This window comes from Pseudophryne corroboree, chromosome 3, assembly GCF_028390025.1.
Source record: "Pseudophryne corroboree isolate aPseCor3 chromosome 3, aPseCor3.hap2, whole genome shotgun sequence".
NCBI lineage: Eukaryota > Metazoa > Chordata > Amphibia > Anura > Myobatrachidae > Pseudophryne > Pseudophryne corroboree.
The window spans coordinates 507,936,982-507,955,415 of NC_086446.1; the positions used below are offsets into that span (position 1 = coordinate 507,936,982).

The following is an 18,434-nucleotide window of genomic DNA, read 5'->3' on the forward strand; positions in this document are numbered from 1 at the left end:
TGGACAGTTGAAGATTGAACAATGTGCCTGATTCAAATATGGTTGGAGTTGCTATTGCTTCAGCTTACATACAGTACATCCGGAAAGTATTCACAGCGCTTCACTTATTCCACATTTTGTTATGTTACAGTCTTATTCCAATATGGAATAAAGTCATTGTTTTTCTTAAAATTCTACACACAATACCCCATAATGACAACGTGAAAAAAGTTTGTGATTTTTGCTAATTTATTAAAAATTAAAAAACTAAGAAATCACATGTGCATATGTATTCACAGCCTTTGCCATGAAGCTCACAATTGAACTCAGGTGCATCCTGTTTCCACTGATCATCTGAAATATGTACCTACAGCTTAATTGGAGTCCACCTGTGGTAAATTCAGTTGATTGGACATGATTTGGAAATATACACACCTGTCTATCTAAGGTCCCACACTTGACAGTGCATGTCTGAGCACAAACCAAGCATGAAGTCAAAGGAATTGTCTGTAGACCTACGAGACAGGATTGTCTCGAGGCACAAATCTGGTGAAGGGTAGGAAAAATATCTGCTGCTTTGAAGGTCCCAATTAGCACAGAGGCCTCCATCATCCATAAATGGAAGAAGTTCGGGACCCCCAAGACTCTTCCTAGAGCTGGCCAGCCGTCTAAACTGGGGAGAAGGGCCCTAGTCAGGGAGGTGACCAAGAACCTGATGGTCACTCTGTCAGAGCTACAGCATTCCTCTGGGGAGAGAGGAGAACCTTCCAGAAGGACAACCATCTCTGCAGCAATCCACCAATCAAGCCTGTATGGTAGAGTGGCCAGACAGAAGCTACTCCTTAGTAAAAAACACAAGGCAGCACGCCTGGGGCTTGCCAAAATGCACCTGAAGGACACTCAGACCATGAGAAACAAAATTCTCTGGTCTGATGAGCCAAAGATTGAACTCCTTGGCGTAAATGCCAGGCTCATGTTTGGAGGAAACCAGGCACCACTCATCACCAGGCCAATATCATCCCTACAGTAAAGTATGATGGTGGCAGCATCATGCTGTGGGGATGTTTTCAGTGGCAGGAACTGGGAGACTAATCAGGATTAGTGATGTGCACCGGACATTTTTCGGGTTTTGTGTTTTGGTTTTGGATTCGGTTCCGCGGCCGTGTTTTGGATTCAGACGCGTTTTGGCAAAACCTCACCGAAATTTTTTTGTCGGATTCGGGTGTGTTTTGGATTCGGGTGTTTTTTACAAAAAACCCTCAAAAACAGCTTAAATCATAGAATTTGGGGGTCATTTTGATCCCATAGTATTATTAACCTCAATAACCATAATTTCCACTCATTTTCAGTCTATTCTGAACACCTCACACCTCACAATATTATTTTTAATCCTAAAATTTGCACCGAGGTCGCTGGATGACTAAGCTAAGCGACCCAAGTGGTCGACACAAACACCTGGCCCATCTAGGAGTGGCACTGCAGTGTCAGGCAGGATGGCACTTCAAAAAAATAGTCCCCAAACAGCACATGATGCAAAGAAAAAAAGAGGTGCACCAAGGTCGCTGGATGGCTAAGCTAAGCGACACAAGTGGCCGACACAAACACCTGGCCCATCTAGGAGTGGCACTGCAGTGTCAGGCAGGATGGCACTTCAAAAAAATAGTCCCCAAACTGCACATGATGCAAAGAAAAATGAAAGAAAAAAGAGGTGCAAGATGGAATTGTCCTTGGGCCCTCCCACCCACCCTTATGTTGTATAAACAGGACATGCACACTTTAACAAACCCATCATTTCAGCGACAGGGTCTGCCACACAACTGTGACTGAAATAACTGGTTGGTTTGGGCCCCCACCAAAAAAGAAGCAATCAATCTCTCCTTGCACAAACTGGCTCTACAGAGGCAAGATGTCCACCTCCTCCTCATCGTCCGATTCCTCACCCCTTTCACTGTGTACATCCCCCTCCTCATAGATTATTAATTCGTCCCCACTGGAATCCACCATCTCAGGTCCCTGTGTACTTTCTGGAGGCAATTGCTGGTGAATGTCTCCACGGAGGAATTGATTATAATTCATTTTGATGAACATCATCTTCTCCACATTTTCTGGAAGTAACCTCGTACGCCGATTGCTGACAAGGTGAGCGGCTGCACTAAACACTCTTTCGGAGTACACACTGGAGGGTGGGCAACTTAGGTAAAATAAAGCCAGTTTCTGCAAGGGCCTCCAAATTGCCTCTTTTTCCTGCCAGTATACGTACGGACTGTCTGACGTGCCTACTTGGATGCGGTCACTCATATAATCCTCCACCATTCTTTCAATGGTGAGAGAATCATATGCAGTGACAGTAGACGACATGTCAGTAATCGTTGGCAGGTCCTTCAGTCCGGACCAGATGTCAGCACTCGCTCCAGACTGCCCTGCATCACCGCCAGCGGGTGGGCTCAGAATTCTTAGCCTTTTCCTCGCACCCCCAGTTGCGGGAGAATGAGAAGTAGGAGCTGTTGACGGGTCACGTTCCGCTTGACTTGACAATTTTCTCACCAGCAGGTCTTTGAACCTCTGCAGACTTGTGTCTGCCGGAAAGAGAGATACAACGTAGGTTTTAAATCTAGGATCGAGCACGGTGGCCAAAATGTAGTGCTCTGATTTCAACAGATTGACCAGCCGTGAATCCTGGTTAAGCGAATTAAGGGCTCCATCCACAAGTCCAACATGCCTAGCGGAATCGCTCTGTTTTAGCTCCTCCTTCAATGTCTACAGCTTCTTCTGCAAAAGCTTGATGAGGGGAATGACCTGACTCAGGCTGGCAGTGTCTGAACTGACTTCACGTGTGGCAAGTTCAAAGGGTTGCAGAACCTTGCACAACGTTGAAATCATTCTCCACTGCGCTTGAGTCAGGTGCATTCCCCCTCCTTTGCCTATATCGTAGGCAGATGTATAGGCTTGAATGGCCTTTTGCTGCTCCTCCATCCTCTGAAGCATATAGAGGGTTGAATTCCCCCTAGTTACCACCTCTTGCTTCAGATGATGGCAGGGCAGGTTCAGGAGTGTTTGCTGGTGCTCCGGTCTTCGGCACGCGGTGGCTGAATGCCGAAAGTGGCCCGCAATTCTTCGGGCCACCGACAGCATCTCTTGCACGCCCCTGTCGTTTTTTAAATAATTCTGCACCACCAAATTCAATGTATGTGCAAAACATGGGACGTGCTGGAATTTGCCCAGATGTAATGCACGCACAATATTGCTGGCGTTGTCCGATGTCACAAATCCCCAGGAGAGTCCATTTGGGGAAAGCCATTCAGCGATGATGTTACTCAGTTTCCGTAAGAGGTTGTCAGCTGTGTGCCTCTTCTGGAAAGCGGTGATACAAAGCGTAGCCTGCCTAGGAACGAGTTGGCGTTTGCGAGATGCTGCTACTGGTGCCGCCGCTGCTGTTCTTGCTGCGGGAGGCAATACATCTACCCAGTGGGCTGTCACAGTCATATAATCCTGAGTCTGCCCTGCTCCACTTGTCCACATGTCCGTGGTTAAGTGGACATTGGGTACAATTGCATTTTTTAGGACACTGGTGACTCTTTTTCTGAGGTCTGTGTACATTTTCGGTATCGCCTGCCTAGAGAAATGGAACCTAGATGGTATTTGGTACCGGGGACACAGTATCTCAATCAAGTCTGTAGTTGCCTGTGAATTAACGGTGGATACCGGAAACACGTTTCTCACCGCCCAGGCTGCCAAGGTCTGAGTTATCCACTTTGCAGCAGGATGACTGCTGTGATATTTCATCTTCCTCGCAAAGGACTGTTGGACAGTCAATTGCTTACTGGAAGTAGTACAAGTGGTCTTCCGACTTCCCCTCTGGGATGATGATCGACTCCCAGCAGCAACAACAGCAGCGCCAGCAGCAGTAGGCGTTACACTCAAGGATGCATCGTAGGAATCCCAGGCAGGAGAGGACTCATCAGACTTGCCAGTGACATGGCCTGCAGGACTATTGGCTTTCCTGTGTAAGGAGGAAATTGACACTGAGTGAGTTGGTGGTGTGGGGTGGTCTTCTGTTTGCCGGCGGTCGGGCTCCCGGCGCTCAGTATACCGGCGCCGGGAGCCCGACAGCCGGCATACCGACAATTATTTTCCCTCGTGGGGGTCCACGACCCCCATAGAGGGAGAATAAAATAGTGTGGCGCGCGTAGCGCGCCACCGTGCCCGTAGCGTGGCGAGCGCAGCGAGCCCGCAAGGGGCTCATTTGCGCTCGCCAAGCTGTCGGTAAGCCGGCGGTCGGGCTCCCGGCGCCGGGATGCTGGTCGCCGGGAGCCCGACCGCCGGCCAGCCGTAGTGAACCCGGTGGTGTGGTTTGCAGGAGCCTGGTTACAAGAGGAAAGGATTTAGTGGTCAGTGGACTGCTTCCTCTGTCATCCAAAGTTTTTGAACTTGTCACTGACTTATGATGAATGCGCTGCAGGTGACGTATAAGGGAGGATGTTCCGAGGTGGTTAACATCCTTACCCCTACTTATTACAGCTTAACAAAGGCAACACACGGCTTGACACCTGTTGTCCGTATTTCTGTTAAAATAATTCCACACCGAAGAGGTGATTTTTTTTGTAATTTGACCAGGCATGTCAATGGCCATATTCGTCCCACGGACAACAGGTGTCTCCACGGGTGCCTGACTTAAACAAACCACCTCACCATCAGATCCTCCTTGTCAATTTTCTCCTCAGCGCCAGCAACACCCATATCCTCATCCTGGTGTACTTCAACAGTGACATCTTCAATTTGACTATCAGGAACTGGACTGCAGGTGCTCCTTCCAGCACTTGCAGGGGGCGTGCAAATGGTGGAAGGCACCACCTCTTCCTGTCCAGTGTTGGGAAGGTCAGGCATCGCAGCCGACACAATTGGACTCTCCTTGGGGATTTGTGATTTAGAAGAACGCACAGTTCTTTGCTGTGCTTTTGCCAGCTTAAGTCTTTTCATTTTTCTAGCGAGAGGATGAGTGCTTCCATCCTCATGTGAAGCTGAACCACTAGCCATGAACATAGGCCAGGGCCTCAGCCGTTCCTTGCCACTCCGTGTCGTAAATGGCATATTGGCAAGTTTACGCTTCTCCTCAGACGCTTTTAATTTTGATTTTTGGGTCATTTTACTGAACTTTTGTGTTTTGGATTTTACATGCTCTCTACTATGACATTGGGCATCGGCCTTGGCAGACGACGTTGATGGCATTTCATTGTCTCGGCCATGACTAGTGGCAGCAGCTTCAGCACGAGGTGGAAGTGGATCTTGATCTTTCCCTATTTTACCCTCCACATTTTTGTTCTCCATTTCTTAATGTGTGGAATTATATGCCAGTATCAATAGCAATGGCCTACTACTATATATACTGCGCACAACTGAAATGCACCACAGGTATGGATGGATAGTATACTTGACGACACAGAGGTAGGTAGAGCAGTGGCCTACTGTACCGTACTGCTATATATTATATACTGGTGGTCAGCAAACTGTGCAAAACTGAAATGCACCACAGGTATGGATGGATAGTATACTTGACGACACAGAGGTAGGTAGAGCAGTGGCCTACTGTACCGTAATGCTATATATTATATACTGGTGGTCAGCAAACTGTGCAAAACTTAAATGCACCACAGGTATGGATGGATAGTATACTTGACGACACAGAGGTGGGTAGAGCAGTGGCCTACTGTACCGTACTGCTATATATTATATACTGGTGGTCAGCAAACTGTGCAAAACTTAAATGCACCACAGGTATGGATGGATAGTATACTTGACGACACAGAGGTAGGTAGAGCAGTGGCCTACTGTACCATACTGCTATATATTATATACTGGTGGTCAGCAAACTGTGCAAAAATGAAATGCACCACAGGTATGGATGGATAGTATACTTGACGACACAGAGGTAGGTAGAGCAGTGGCCTACTGTACTGTACTGCTATATATTATATACTGGTGGTCAGCAAACTGTGCAAAACTTAAATGCACCACAGGTATGGATGGATAGTATACTTGACGACACAGAGGTAGGTAGAGCAGTGGCCTACTGTACCGTACTGCTATATATTATATACTGGTGGTCAGCAAACTGTGCAAAACTGAAATGCACCACAGGTATGGATGAATAGTATACTTGACGACACAGAGGTAGGTAGAGCAGTGGCCTACTGTACCGTACTGCTATATATTATATACTGGTGGTCAGCAAACTGTGCAAAAATGAAATGCACCACAGGTATGGATGGATAGTGTACTTGACGACACAGAGGTAGGTAGAGCAATGGCCTACTGTACCGTACTCCTATATATTATATACTGGTGGTCAGCAAAATTATGCACTGTACTCCTACTATATACTACAATGCAGCACAGATATGGAGCGTTTTTCAGGCAGAGAACGTATAATACTGGTGGTCACTGGTCAGCAAAACTCTGAACTGTACTCCTCCTATATAATACTGCTGGTCCCCAGTCCCCACAATAAAGTAGTGTGAGCACAGATATATGCAGCACACTAAGCACAGATATGGAGCGTTTTTCAGGCAGACAACGTATACTGGTGGTCACTGGTCAGCAAAACTCTGCACTGTACTCCTCCTATATAATACTGCTGGTCCCCAGTCCCCACAATAAAGCAGTGTGAGCACAGATATATGCAGCACACTGAGCACAGATATGGAGAGTTTTTCAGGCAGACAACGTATACTGGTGGTCACTGGTCAGCAAAACTCTGCACTGTACTCCTCCTATATAATATTATACTGGTGGTCCCCAGTCCCCACAATAAAGCAGTGTGAGCACAGATATATGCAGCACACTGAGCACAGATATGGAGCGTTTTTCAGGCAGACAACGTATACTGGTGGTCACTGATCAGCAAAACTCTGCACTGTACTCCTCCTATATAATACTGCTGGTCCCCAGTCCCCACAATAAAGCAGTGTGAGCACAGATATATGCAGCACACTGAGCACAGATATGGAGCGTTTTTCAGGCAGACAACGTATACTGGTGGTCACTGGTCAGCAAAACTCTGCACTGTACTCCCCCTATAATACTGCTGGTCCCCAGAATAAAGATATGCAGCCCCCTGAAACAAAGTGAGAGGACGCCAGCAACGTCCTCTCGCTATCATTTCCAATGCACAAGTGAAAAATGGCGGCGACGCATGGCTCCTTATATAGAATCCGAATCTCGCGAGAATCCGACAGCGGGATGATGACGTTCGGGCGCGCTCGGGTTAACCAAGCCATACGGGAGAATCCGAGTATGCCTCAGACCCGTGTAAAATGGGTGAAGTTCGGGGGGGTTCGGATTCTGAGGAACCGAACCCGCTCATCTCTAATCAGGATAGAGGGAAATATGAATGCAGCAATGTACAGAGACATCCTGGATGAAAACCTGCTACAGAGCTCTCTTGACCTCAGACTGGGGTGATGCTTTCAGCATGACAACGACCCTAAGCACACAACAAAGATATCAAAGGAGTGGCTCAGGACAACTCTGTGAATGTCCTTGAGTGGTCCAGCCAGAGCACAGACTTGAATCCCATTGAACATCTCTGGAGAGATCTGAAAATGGCTGTGCACCGACGCTTCCCATCCAACCTGATGGAGCTTGAGAGGTGCTGCAAAGAGGAATGGGCGCTACTGCCCAAAGATAGGTGTGCCAAGCTTGTGGCATCATATTCAAATAGACTTGGCTCTGTAATTGCTGCCAAAGGTGCATCAAGAAAGTATTGAGCAAAGGCTGTGAATACTTATGTACATGTGATTTCTCAGTTTTTTATTTTTAATAAATTTGCAAAACTCTCAAAAAAACTTTTCTCATGTTGTCATTATGGGGTATTGTGTGTAGAATTTTGTGAAAAAAATTGATTTATTCCAATAAGACTGTAACATAAGAAAATGTGGAAAAAGTGAAGCACTGTGAATACTTTCTGGATGCACTGTAGAAGCAGCAGAGATAGCACTAACATACCTCCCAACATGACCCTCTCCAGGAGGGATAGAATGCTCTGCTCCTGGACTTCCCTCCTAATTTATGATTGCCATCACCTGTGCTGAAACACCTTTCTTATCCATTAACCTGCTCAAAACAGGTGTTGGATATCATAAATAAAGAGAAAAGTCCAGAAGCAGAGCACTGTGTCCCTCCTGGAGAGGGTCATGTTGGGAGGTATGCAGCAGGAGGCGTCACACTTCCTACTTGCATTAGTGATCCGAACTGCATCTAAAGAAGCAGTGTCAGATCTTCCCCGGCACCATCGGCAGCCTGCGTGACCCATGGGCTCGCACAAGCCGGCCGTTGCAAGTCCTACACAGAGGTCAGGAATTTTCCATCTTCTGATGCTCCCTCCCTGCCCCCAATGGTATGGTTAAAATTAGGCATAAATGAATTCATGGATTTAACCTGCCTTGTGTATGTTATGATTCTGTTGGTGCATGTATTACCTCTGTTCTGAATGCACCTGGGGTCAGCTGACATCAAAATTCCATCAGTGTGTTTTCTGTTCCTTAAGGGCCCTACACATTGGCCGATCCGCCGCCGAGCTGCCCGACAGCGGATACGGCCGACGGGCGACCTGGCGGCGGGGGGGCAGTGACGGGGGGAGTGAAGTTTCTTCACTCCTCCTGTCACCCAGCTCCGTAGCAGTGCAGGCAAGTATGGACGAGATCATCCATATTGGCCTGCATGAACAGCCGACAGGGCACCAGCGATGAACGAGCGCGGGGCCACGCATCGTTCATCGCTGGTGCCTCCACACTCAAAGATATGAACGGTATCTTGTTCATTAATCATATCTATGAGTGATGTCGGCCAGTGTGTAGGGCCTATTAGGCTCTGTGTTCATGTAGCTCTGCAGGTGCACAGGGTTTGTACTTAGAGTTAACACACCCGGCCTGGCTTTGTTAATTGGTTAGTGTGGCTGTTATAAACCAGCTAGCTGAGTTCTCCCATGCTGGTGATATTGGGGGTAATTCTGAGTTGATCGCAGCAGGAATTTTGTTAGCAGTTGGGCAAAACCATGTGCACTGCAGGGGAGGCAGATATAACATGTGCAGAGAGAGTTAGATTTGGGTGGGTTATTTTGTTTCTGTGCAGGGTAAATACTGGCTGCTTTATTTTTACACTGCAATTTAGATTGCAGATTGAACACACCACACCCAAATCTAACTCTCTCTGCACATGTTATATCTGCCTCCCCTGCAGTGCACATGGTTTTGCCCAACTGCTAACAAATTTCCTGCTGCGATCAACTCAGAATTACCCCCATTATACTATTTTCTTTTTGTCTGAATGATCTGCATTGCTTGATGCCTTTTAGTCCAAGCTCCAGGGCCGGTGCAAGGCTTCTCTGCACCCTAGGCAAAACTTCTGCCTACTGCCGCCCCCCTTCCCCCGCCCCCCCACTACCCACACCCACCCGCCCCGCAGGTAAATGTGTGGCAGTGGCTTCTTAGAAGTTCCACAGCTGTCAAAAAGAGACCGTCCCCTAAAAAAAAAAACTATGTAAAAAAAATAAAAAAAGCTTACTGACACAGATTCCGCTGACACAAACACACTGACACAGATACACTACCACTACTTACTGACACAGACATCACTTGTTGGCACATACATACTTACTGACAGACACCCCCTAACTGACATAGACACTAGTTACTGGCAGATACCTCTTACTGACACAGATGCCCCTTACTGACAAATATCCCTGACATAGACACCAGTTATTGGCACATACATACCCAGACATACCTTACTGACACAAATTTACTGACACGTATACTTACTGACATATACCCTTTACTGACACACACACTACTTACAGATATACAGTACACCCCTTACTGACGCCACTTACTGGCATGTACATAGACACCCCTTGCTGACAAAGATACAACTTACTGACACACACTACACAGACACCACTTACCGACACAAACGCTTACTGACACACACACACACACACACACTACTTACTCACACACTACTTACTGACACACACGACACACTACTTACTGACACACACACAGCACTTACTGACACAAACACACACACCACTTACTGACACAAATGCACATACTACACAGAAACCACTTACTGACACACACACACAAACACCACTTACTGACATAAATGCACACAGACACCACTTACTGACACACACAAACACACACACACACCACTTACTGACACATTTACCACATAGGTGAGACAAAGCGCTGTGTTATTGTAGTGATGGATGAATAAATAAATGAAAAAATTATGATATAATATAAATGAAAAGAATGAACAAAATAGAAAAAAATATGGTGGTAAATAATAATGATAAAAAATAATAACAATAAAAAATGATGACAAAAAATTGTGGCTTGCGGCAATGAATAGGAAAAAAGAGGAGAGTGCAGTGGGTGCAGCAGGAGAAGAAAGGAGAAAGATTGGAAAGAGGACACTAGGAATAATTTGAAAAATAAAAAATCATAAATAATAAAATATAAAAACAATGGTCTAGTGGCCCGATGTTTACAGGCCCTTCTATGTGATTTGATTTGGTGTGGAGCTGGTTAGAGAAAATGATAGTCCCGCTTTGAACGCTTGGTGGACACTGTCCCTGGCTTACCCTAAGTCAGGTCCCACTCTGTGTGCTATGCGCTCTGACCTGAAGTTCGACATTCATTACCTGCAACAGTGATTGTGATACATTCTGGTCCTGTATTCGAGCCCTGGCTCATTGCTGTGTAACTACTCGTCTGCTGTTCATCATCAGTGTTAAAGTATGGTGCTGCAGATTCCTTTCTTAAAGGGAGAGTCCATAGTCTGTTAAACATTATATTCTGCTACACCAGTGATGGCTAACCATGACAGGCTAGCTGTTGTTGAACTACACATCCCAGCATGCCCTGCATCAGTATTAGCATGGCCAGATAGCAAAACTGATGCAGGGCATGCTGGGATGTGTAGTTCAACTACAGCTGGAGTGTCAAGGTTAGCCGTCACTGTGCTACACCTTGCTCAAGTCCCTACTGTATTCCACAGTCAAGTCTGGTTAACCATTTCTGTGCCAGCCTGCATCTCCAGTGTTAATCCTCTTCTCGTAATTCACCTGCCAAACATTAGAGGCAGGTGAATTATAACAGTGTCACTGGTTCAGGTTGATATACGTAATCCTATGGTCTCCATAGTCCGCAAACCTCAGTGGGAGATCTACAGCATGCATGTAGAGGTGACAAATCTGCAGAGCCATCCCTAGGCATAGGCAAACGCCTAGGGACACAAGCAGCTTCTGCTGATTAAAATGATATGTGGCATGCCTATATTCTGTGTCTGACTGCGGCTGTATCTGCATACGAAATGCTATGTTACAATGTATTCCAGGAAATCACTGTAATGTAGCATTTCATATGCAGATACAGCCACAGTCGCACACAGAATATAGGCATGCTGCATATCATTTTAATCAGCAGAACGGGCACTACCGTGTGATCTAATGTGAATAAAGAGCAATATCGTGTGGTGTATCGTGAATAAGGGGCACTACTGTGAGGGGTAATGTATTTAAGGTAAAGTGGGACTACTGTGTTATGTAACGTGAATACGAGACACTATCACATGATATAATCTGAATAAAATTGCACTACTGTGTGGCGTAATTTGAATTGGGATACTATTGTGTGGCCTTGCCCCTTCCCAGCAAGAACACACCTCTTTTTGGGGCACTGTTCCTATTTAAAATATAGGGGGTAGAAGAACCAAAATGAGAACTGCTATAGGTGATGTTGTTGGGAAAGGGGTGAAGGGTAAGAGGTGGAACTAGGGGTGGTGCTAGGGGGCACCGGCCAAAATCATGCCTAGGGCATCATATTGGTTAGGGCTGGCTCTGCAAATCTGAATGATGCTATCATGAGACCATACGAGACTCTTTGGAGTGTTCCACCTTGCTGAGTCCACAGCATGACTAATTTAGGCTGTTCTGGTGGCAAAGGGGGGGTCCTACCTAGGACTAAAAATGTGTACATAATAAAATGGGCACTGAGTGCAGGTCTTAACATGGTCCTGGAGAGGTGGTGGAACTGATTTACCCCCCCACCTACCCCCCCCCCCCCCCCCCCCCCCACATCAAGCAGAGACAGGGCTAGTGCTAGTGTTTTCCACACACCCCTGCAACTATAATTTCCCTATTTACCATACTTTATAAGGGGACATTGATCTCACAAAAAAGCATTGTGGTCACATAATAGTACCCCAAATTCAAATGCTACCACTCAGTAGCACAATCTTATTTACAATACACTGCATGTAGTGCCCCTGATTCATATTACGTCACTCATTAGTGCCCTTTATTTACATTGCACTACACAATGGTACCCTCTATCTATACAGGTTAAACCACACACAGGCGTGCTTTAAGAGAGGAGGAGGCCTGTGTGCAGCCTCTTTCTTTTGGGCCTCCTTCTCCCTGCTGGGAGCACTGAGAGTCTGAGCACTAGAGAGTTCAGACTCTACTGCGCATGCCCATATCTCCGGGAAAATGGTGCAGCGGTCATTTTCCCAATGAGTTCTCTACTGCGCATGTGCAGAACTCCATGAAAATGTCCACTGTGACATTTTTACAGTGATTTAACAGCACTGCTGATGTCGGCGCAGGACTCCGGAGGGGTGAGTTTATAAAAAAAATAAAAAAAATGGGTGCAACTGCATACATTATAGATATGCCAGTGGCTACAAAGTAGTGCCACTTATACACATAATGTACACAGAAGTGCCACTTATACACAAAATGCCCACAGTAGTAATGCCTCTTATAAGCATTATGGCCTTACACATAATGCCCATAATAGTAGTGCCACTTACACATAATGCCCGCAGTAGTGCTGCTTTTACACATAATGCCCACAGTAGTGCCCCTTATACACATCTGTGCCTCTGTCACTCCAGCAGCTCACTGCCTGTGTCCCTCCAGCAGCTCTATGCTCTGTATCCCTTCAGCAGCTTCCCCACCTTTCTTGTCCCTCCAGCCCCCTCTCATCTTGTCTTCAAGATGCACAGAGCCTGCTCCTCGCTCTTCTTCACTTCAGCAGCAGTGACAGAATGACATCACATATGCTATGCCAGAAAAGGAAGCCACTGGGCCCTGGGGAGATGAATGCTGTCCAACAGACACAGCAAGGGGTAAATTTACTAAGATGGGATGTTGCCCATAGCAACCAATCAGCTTCTACTTTTCATTTATCTAGCATCTTCTAGAAGATAATACCTGATAATCTGATTGGTTGCTATGGGCAACATCCCCTCTTAAATAGAACTCCCATCTTAGTAAATTTACCCCCATGTGTCAGTACCAGGAGAGATGGGCTGTAGATGGAGGAGGACCATGGAGCCACAAGAACCAGAGGAAGGGGGAGGTGACTGCAGCTCATCAGTAACACCAGCACTGCCTGCATCATCTACTGATATACTGTAGGTGATGGGCAGATGTTTTTTTTTTTATTACTGTGCATGACAATGGAGGTGGAGGAACTAGTTCCCCGTACCATTACAGGTGGTGGAACTCAGTTCCACCTCATTCCACCCCACTTTAACCCCTGATTCAGTGTATATATAAAAAGATGGAGAGATTTCTATAAAATGCATTATTTTTAAGGGCGTATCAGATGTCACGTGTGGATGACCTGTATCTTTCCTGGATTTCTGTGAGTTCTAATTGAGCTCTGCATCTCAAACAGTGCAGCAGTCTAATACCCCTTTCAGACTGCCAGCTATGAACATGGGTTATTGGCACATGAGCACGCATAACCCCTGTTCGTGTGCAGTCTGACAGGTGCCTGGGGAGAAATACTGGGTTAAGCGACCCAGTATTTCAACCCTGGTAGTGAGTATTTCAACTCGTGTTCAACCCGGCTCGTTGTGCGATGTGAACGAGAGCCAGGTCGATGCAACCCGTTTCCCGTTCACTGTGTGTGTACGGGCAGCACTTGGCATCAATATGCCGGGTTGCAGACAGTGGCGGTGGGGAGCCTGAGGCGGGTCGCACCCTGGAAGCTCCCATGTCGGGTGCAACCTGCTTCAAGCAATGTGAAAGGGGTATAAGTGAGCGAGGGGAGGGTAGTCATGGAATCAGCCTTAGGATGCAGAGCCGTAACTAGACACTTTTGTGCCCTGGGCCAGCAAAAGCATTAAACCCTCTCCCCATATTTTTCAGGGACATAAGGAGAGCCCTGGAGCCCAGTGAAAGTACTTGCTATGATTGCTATGATGACTCTTCCTATATAATCTCAGTAGATTCAAAATCCTGCTCCTTATTACTGTATATTTGTCCCGGAGTCTTTGAAAATGTCACCAATTCCTGTAAGCACTGCACTATGTATTGTTATTATTGCATACCTCCCAACTGTCCCGATTTTCGAGGGACAGTCCCGTTTTTTGGGGACTGTCCCGCTGTCCCACCCGCGGGCCTCAGTGTCCCGCGGTGGGAGGGGGGGGGGGGGCAGTTGGGAGGCTCTGTCTGTCGCTGCCCTGCTTAGCAGAGCAGGGGTGAATAGACGCTGTGCGCATGCGCACAGCGTCAATTCACTGAAGTCAGAGGGAGAGGGGGCATGCCAGCGGCTCACAGAGCGCTGGGCATGCCCCCTCAGTGATGAAAATGGGATCGTGGCTCGCGATCGCGGTCCTCCGCTAAGCCACACCCCTTTTTCTTAGACCACACCCCTTTTTCGGGAGCGCGCGCGACTTCGCCGCGCGTGTGTCCCGCTTTATAAAGAAGAAATGTTGGGAGGTATGTTATTGTGTAGAGTAGACATAAGGACACTGGCCGATGTGTGCGGCCGATATGAACAATCTAGTTCAGTAATGAACGAGAAATTGTTCATATTTTTCAGTGTGACTGTGTAGGACCAACAATGGACGATGCGCGGCCCCGCGGTCGCTCATCGTTGGTGCCGGCTCGTTTATACCTGAAAGCCAATATGGACAATATCGTCCATAGTAGCATGCAGGGCCATGGTGCCGGGTGCAGGCCAACCCCCGCCGGGTCGGCCGTATCGGCTGTCGGACAGTTCGGCCAGTGTGTAGGGCCCATTAGCACTTAAAGTGACTGGGATCAAACTAGTGATCTGAAACTTAAAGCAATGTGCTGATATACAGTAGGTGGTTATTCAGAATTGGTCGCAGATTTTGCTATCTTACCAAAATCAGCGACCACTAAACTCACTGGATGCCCAGCACAGGGAAAGGCCACCCTGCATGTGTGGCGCCGCCCCGCCATCACAAATCAATTGCGATCGCATTGCAAAAACCTCAAATAGAGATTGACCCCTGCCTACACCGCATGCCTGCACAGACAGGGGCACTGCTCTCATGTTTCTGTTTACAGGAAACACAGGCAATGTCCGCGGCCACCTACGAAAATGCCCATGACACGCCTGCGTTTCCTGGTGTACTCCTCCCCCAATGCTGCATCGTCACCCCTGGATGCCTATCAATCATGATGCAATTGCATGCTTCCGGAATGGGATCACATCATGATAGCATGCACACCGTAGCCGCGGCGCATGCGCAGATGGGCGAAAATCATCTGTTTGCGATTTTTGCTCGTCTGCGACAGAGTCTAAATAAGGCCCATAATGAGGGCTCTCCCCTGAATGGCTGCGCAGGGCAACCCTGCACAAGAAGGGTCTGATTGTGAGTTACATGCTATGTCAATGTAGGACATAGTTATACAATTATGTTTTACTGTGCAAGCATCTCAGTTGTGTTCCTACGGAGTTGCAGTTGTGATGTCAGATGAAGTGTCCACTACCCTTCTTTTAATGAAGAAATGCTGTAATATATTTTTAAGTAATAATAATAATAATAATAATAATCTTAGAATATTATCTCAGAGAATAGGGTCCTTCTCGGTGAAACCCAATTAAGAATTATTTCCATAAAGACAAGCAAAAAATGGAACCGGATCTGTGTAAAAGTGTAAAAAGGGCTTGAAAACTACGAAATAACTCAATAAGGTCTTTACAAACCACTAATGTAGAATTATAGATGATTGTATGCTGTCTGTCTAGTCAGTGCTACAGTCCTGTTTAGACTTGCAGACTGCCTTACAAGCTACTGATAGCAAAAAGTATTGGGGGTAATTCCAAGTTGATCGCAGCAGGATTTTTTATAGCAATTGGACAAAACCATGTGCACTGCAGGGGAGGCAGATATAACATGTGCAGAGAGAGTTAGATTTGGGTGGGTTATTTTATTTCTGTGCAGGGTAAATACTGGCTGCTTTATTTTTACACTGCAAATTAGATTGCAGATTGAACACACCACACCCAAATCTAACTCTCTCTGCACATGTTATATCTGCCTCCCCTGCAGTGCACATAGTTTTGCCCAATTGCTATCAAAAATCCTGCTGCGATCAACTTGGAATTACCCCCATTGCACGCAACTACTGTATAAAAACTACTGCACAATGGGGGTAATTCCAAGTTGATCGCAGCAGGATTTTTTTTAGCAGTTGGGCAAAACCATGTGCACTGCAGGGGAGGCAGATATAACATGTGCAGATAGAGTTAGATTTGGGTGGGTTATTTTATTTCTGTGCAGGGTAAATACTGGCTGGTTTATTTTTACACTGCAAATTAGATTGCAGATTGAACACACCACACCCAAATCTAACTCTCTCTTCACATGTTATATCTGCCTCCCCTGCAGTGCACATGGGGGGGTAATTCCAAGTTGATCGCAGCAGGACATTTTTTAGCAGTTGGGAAAAACCATGTGCACTGCAGGGGAGGCAGATATAACATGTGCAGAGAGAGTTAGATTTGGGTGGGTTATTTTGTTTCTGTGCAGGGTAAATACTGGCTGCTTTATTTTTACACTGCAATTTAGATTGCAGATTGAACACACCACACCCAAATCTAACTCTCTCTGCACATGTTATATCTGCCTCCCCTGCAGTGCACATGGGGGGTAATTCCAAGTTGATCGCAGCAGGATTTTTGATAGCAATTGGGCAAAACCATGTGCACTGCAGGGGAGGCAGATATAACATGTGCAGAGAGAGTTAGATTTGGGTGGGTTATTTTATTTCTGTGCAGAGGTAAATACTGGCTGCTTTATTTTTACACTGCAAATTAGATTGCAGATTGAACACACCCCACCCAAATCTAACTCTCTCTGCACATGTTATATCTGCCCCCCCCCCCCCCCTGCAGTGCACATGGTTTTGCCCAATTGCTAACAAAAATCCTGCTGCGATCAACTTGGAATTACCCCCATGGTTTTGCCCAACTGCTAAAAATATTCCTGCTGCGATCAACTTGGAATTACCCCCATGGTTTTGACCAACTGCTAAAAAAAATCCTGCTGCGATCAACTTGGAATTACCCCTAATGTAAACTAACAAGAGTAACTTCTGCCTGCAGTGTTTACTTTCATTCTAGTGGAATCAGCAACTTACCTGTGTTAAAGTATCGTAAGGAGCCACTGCATTGATCTGATGTAGATTGCCAATAAGTGGCCATGGAGCTGGCCCAGGGGGTAGATTGCGCCTCTTCTTCCATGCATTTATGTAGAGAAAGGCGAGAACAGCCAGAAACCCAGCAAGTAGAGCGGACAGCATGATTCTAAATCTCAGTGGAAAAAATGTCCCTTTTTCTTGAGCTAGCTATTAAAAACAAGTCTGGGTAGCGACTCCTCCTTCATGAATGAACTCTCCTCTACTTTTGTTAACTGATGTAACAAAGGAAGCAGTAAGAGTCAGAGGATATTTACCTATACCAGCTCAGGTTTCCCTGCTGTGGGTGCGCACCATTCCATGCTGATGTTTAGTAGAAAAGTGACAACCTACGGAATAATAAACAAAAGGCAAAAAAAATACACAGTGCAAGGTATAGCAAGTAACGTCTGACTTAAAATGGATTTAAAGCAGGAGGAAACCCATACATACTGCATTTTATGCAGAATGTATGGGTTAGTGCAACTTAACCCAAGATTTGGAAAGATTTTTACCAAGCGCTATGTGTGTCAGTAATGCATAAAAAACAACAAAATATAGGGGGTCATTCCGAGTTGATCGCTCGCTAGCAGTTTTTAGCAGCCGTGCAAACGCATTGTCGCCGCCCACTGGGGAGTGTATTTTCGCTTTGCAGAAGTGCGAACGCTTGTGCAGCAGAGCGCCTGCAAAATCTTTTTGTGCCAAACAAGATCAGCCCTGTAGTTACTCTTCGCGTGCGATGATTGTAACGACGGAGGTACGGCTTTTAACGTCACACACCCGCCCAGCGAACACCCAGCCACGCATGCGTTTTTCTAAGCACTCCCTGAAAACTGTCAGTTGACACCCAGAACGCCCTCTTTCTGTCAATCTCCTTGCGATCGGCTGTGCGATTGGAATCGTCACTAGAACGAGTGCAAAATCACAATGGACTCTGTACGACGCA

General features: G+C 46.5%; 1 protein-coding gene across 1 annotated transcript in view; it reads right to left on the reverse strand.

Annotated features, from left to right (window-relative positions):
• LOC135056180 (cytochrome P450 2F2-like) overlaps positions 1-17,720 on the reverse strand; it is a 64,604-nt gene extending 46,884 nt beyond the window's left edge. The window contains exon 1 of the mRNA XM_063961028.1: positions 17,453-17,720. Within this exon, the coding sequence (XP_063817098.1) occupies positions 17,453-17,614 (162 nt within the window). The 5' untranslated portion in view covers positions 17,615-17,720. The remainder of the gene's footprint in view (positions 1-17,452) is intronic.
• Positions 17,721-18,434: the final 714 nt, after the last annotated feature.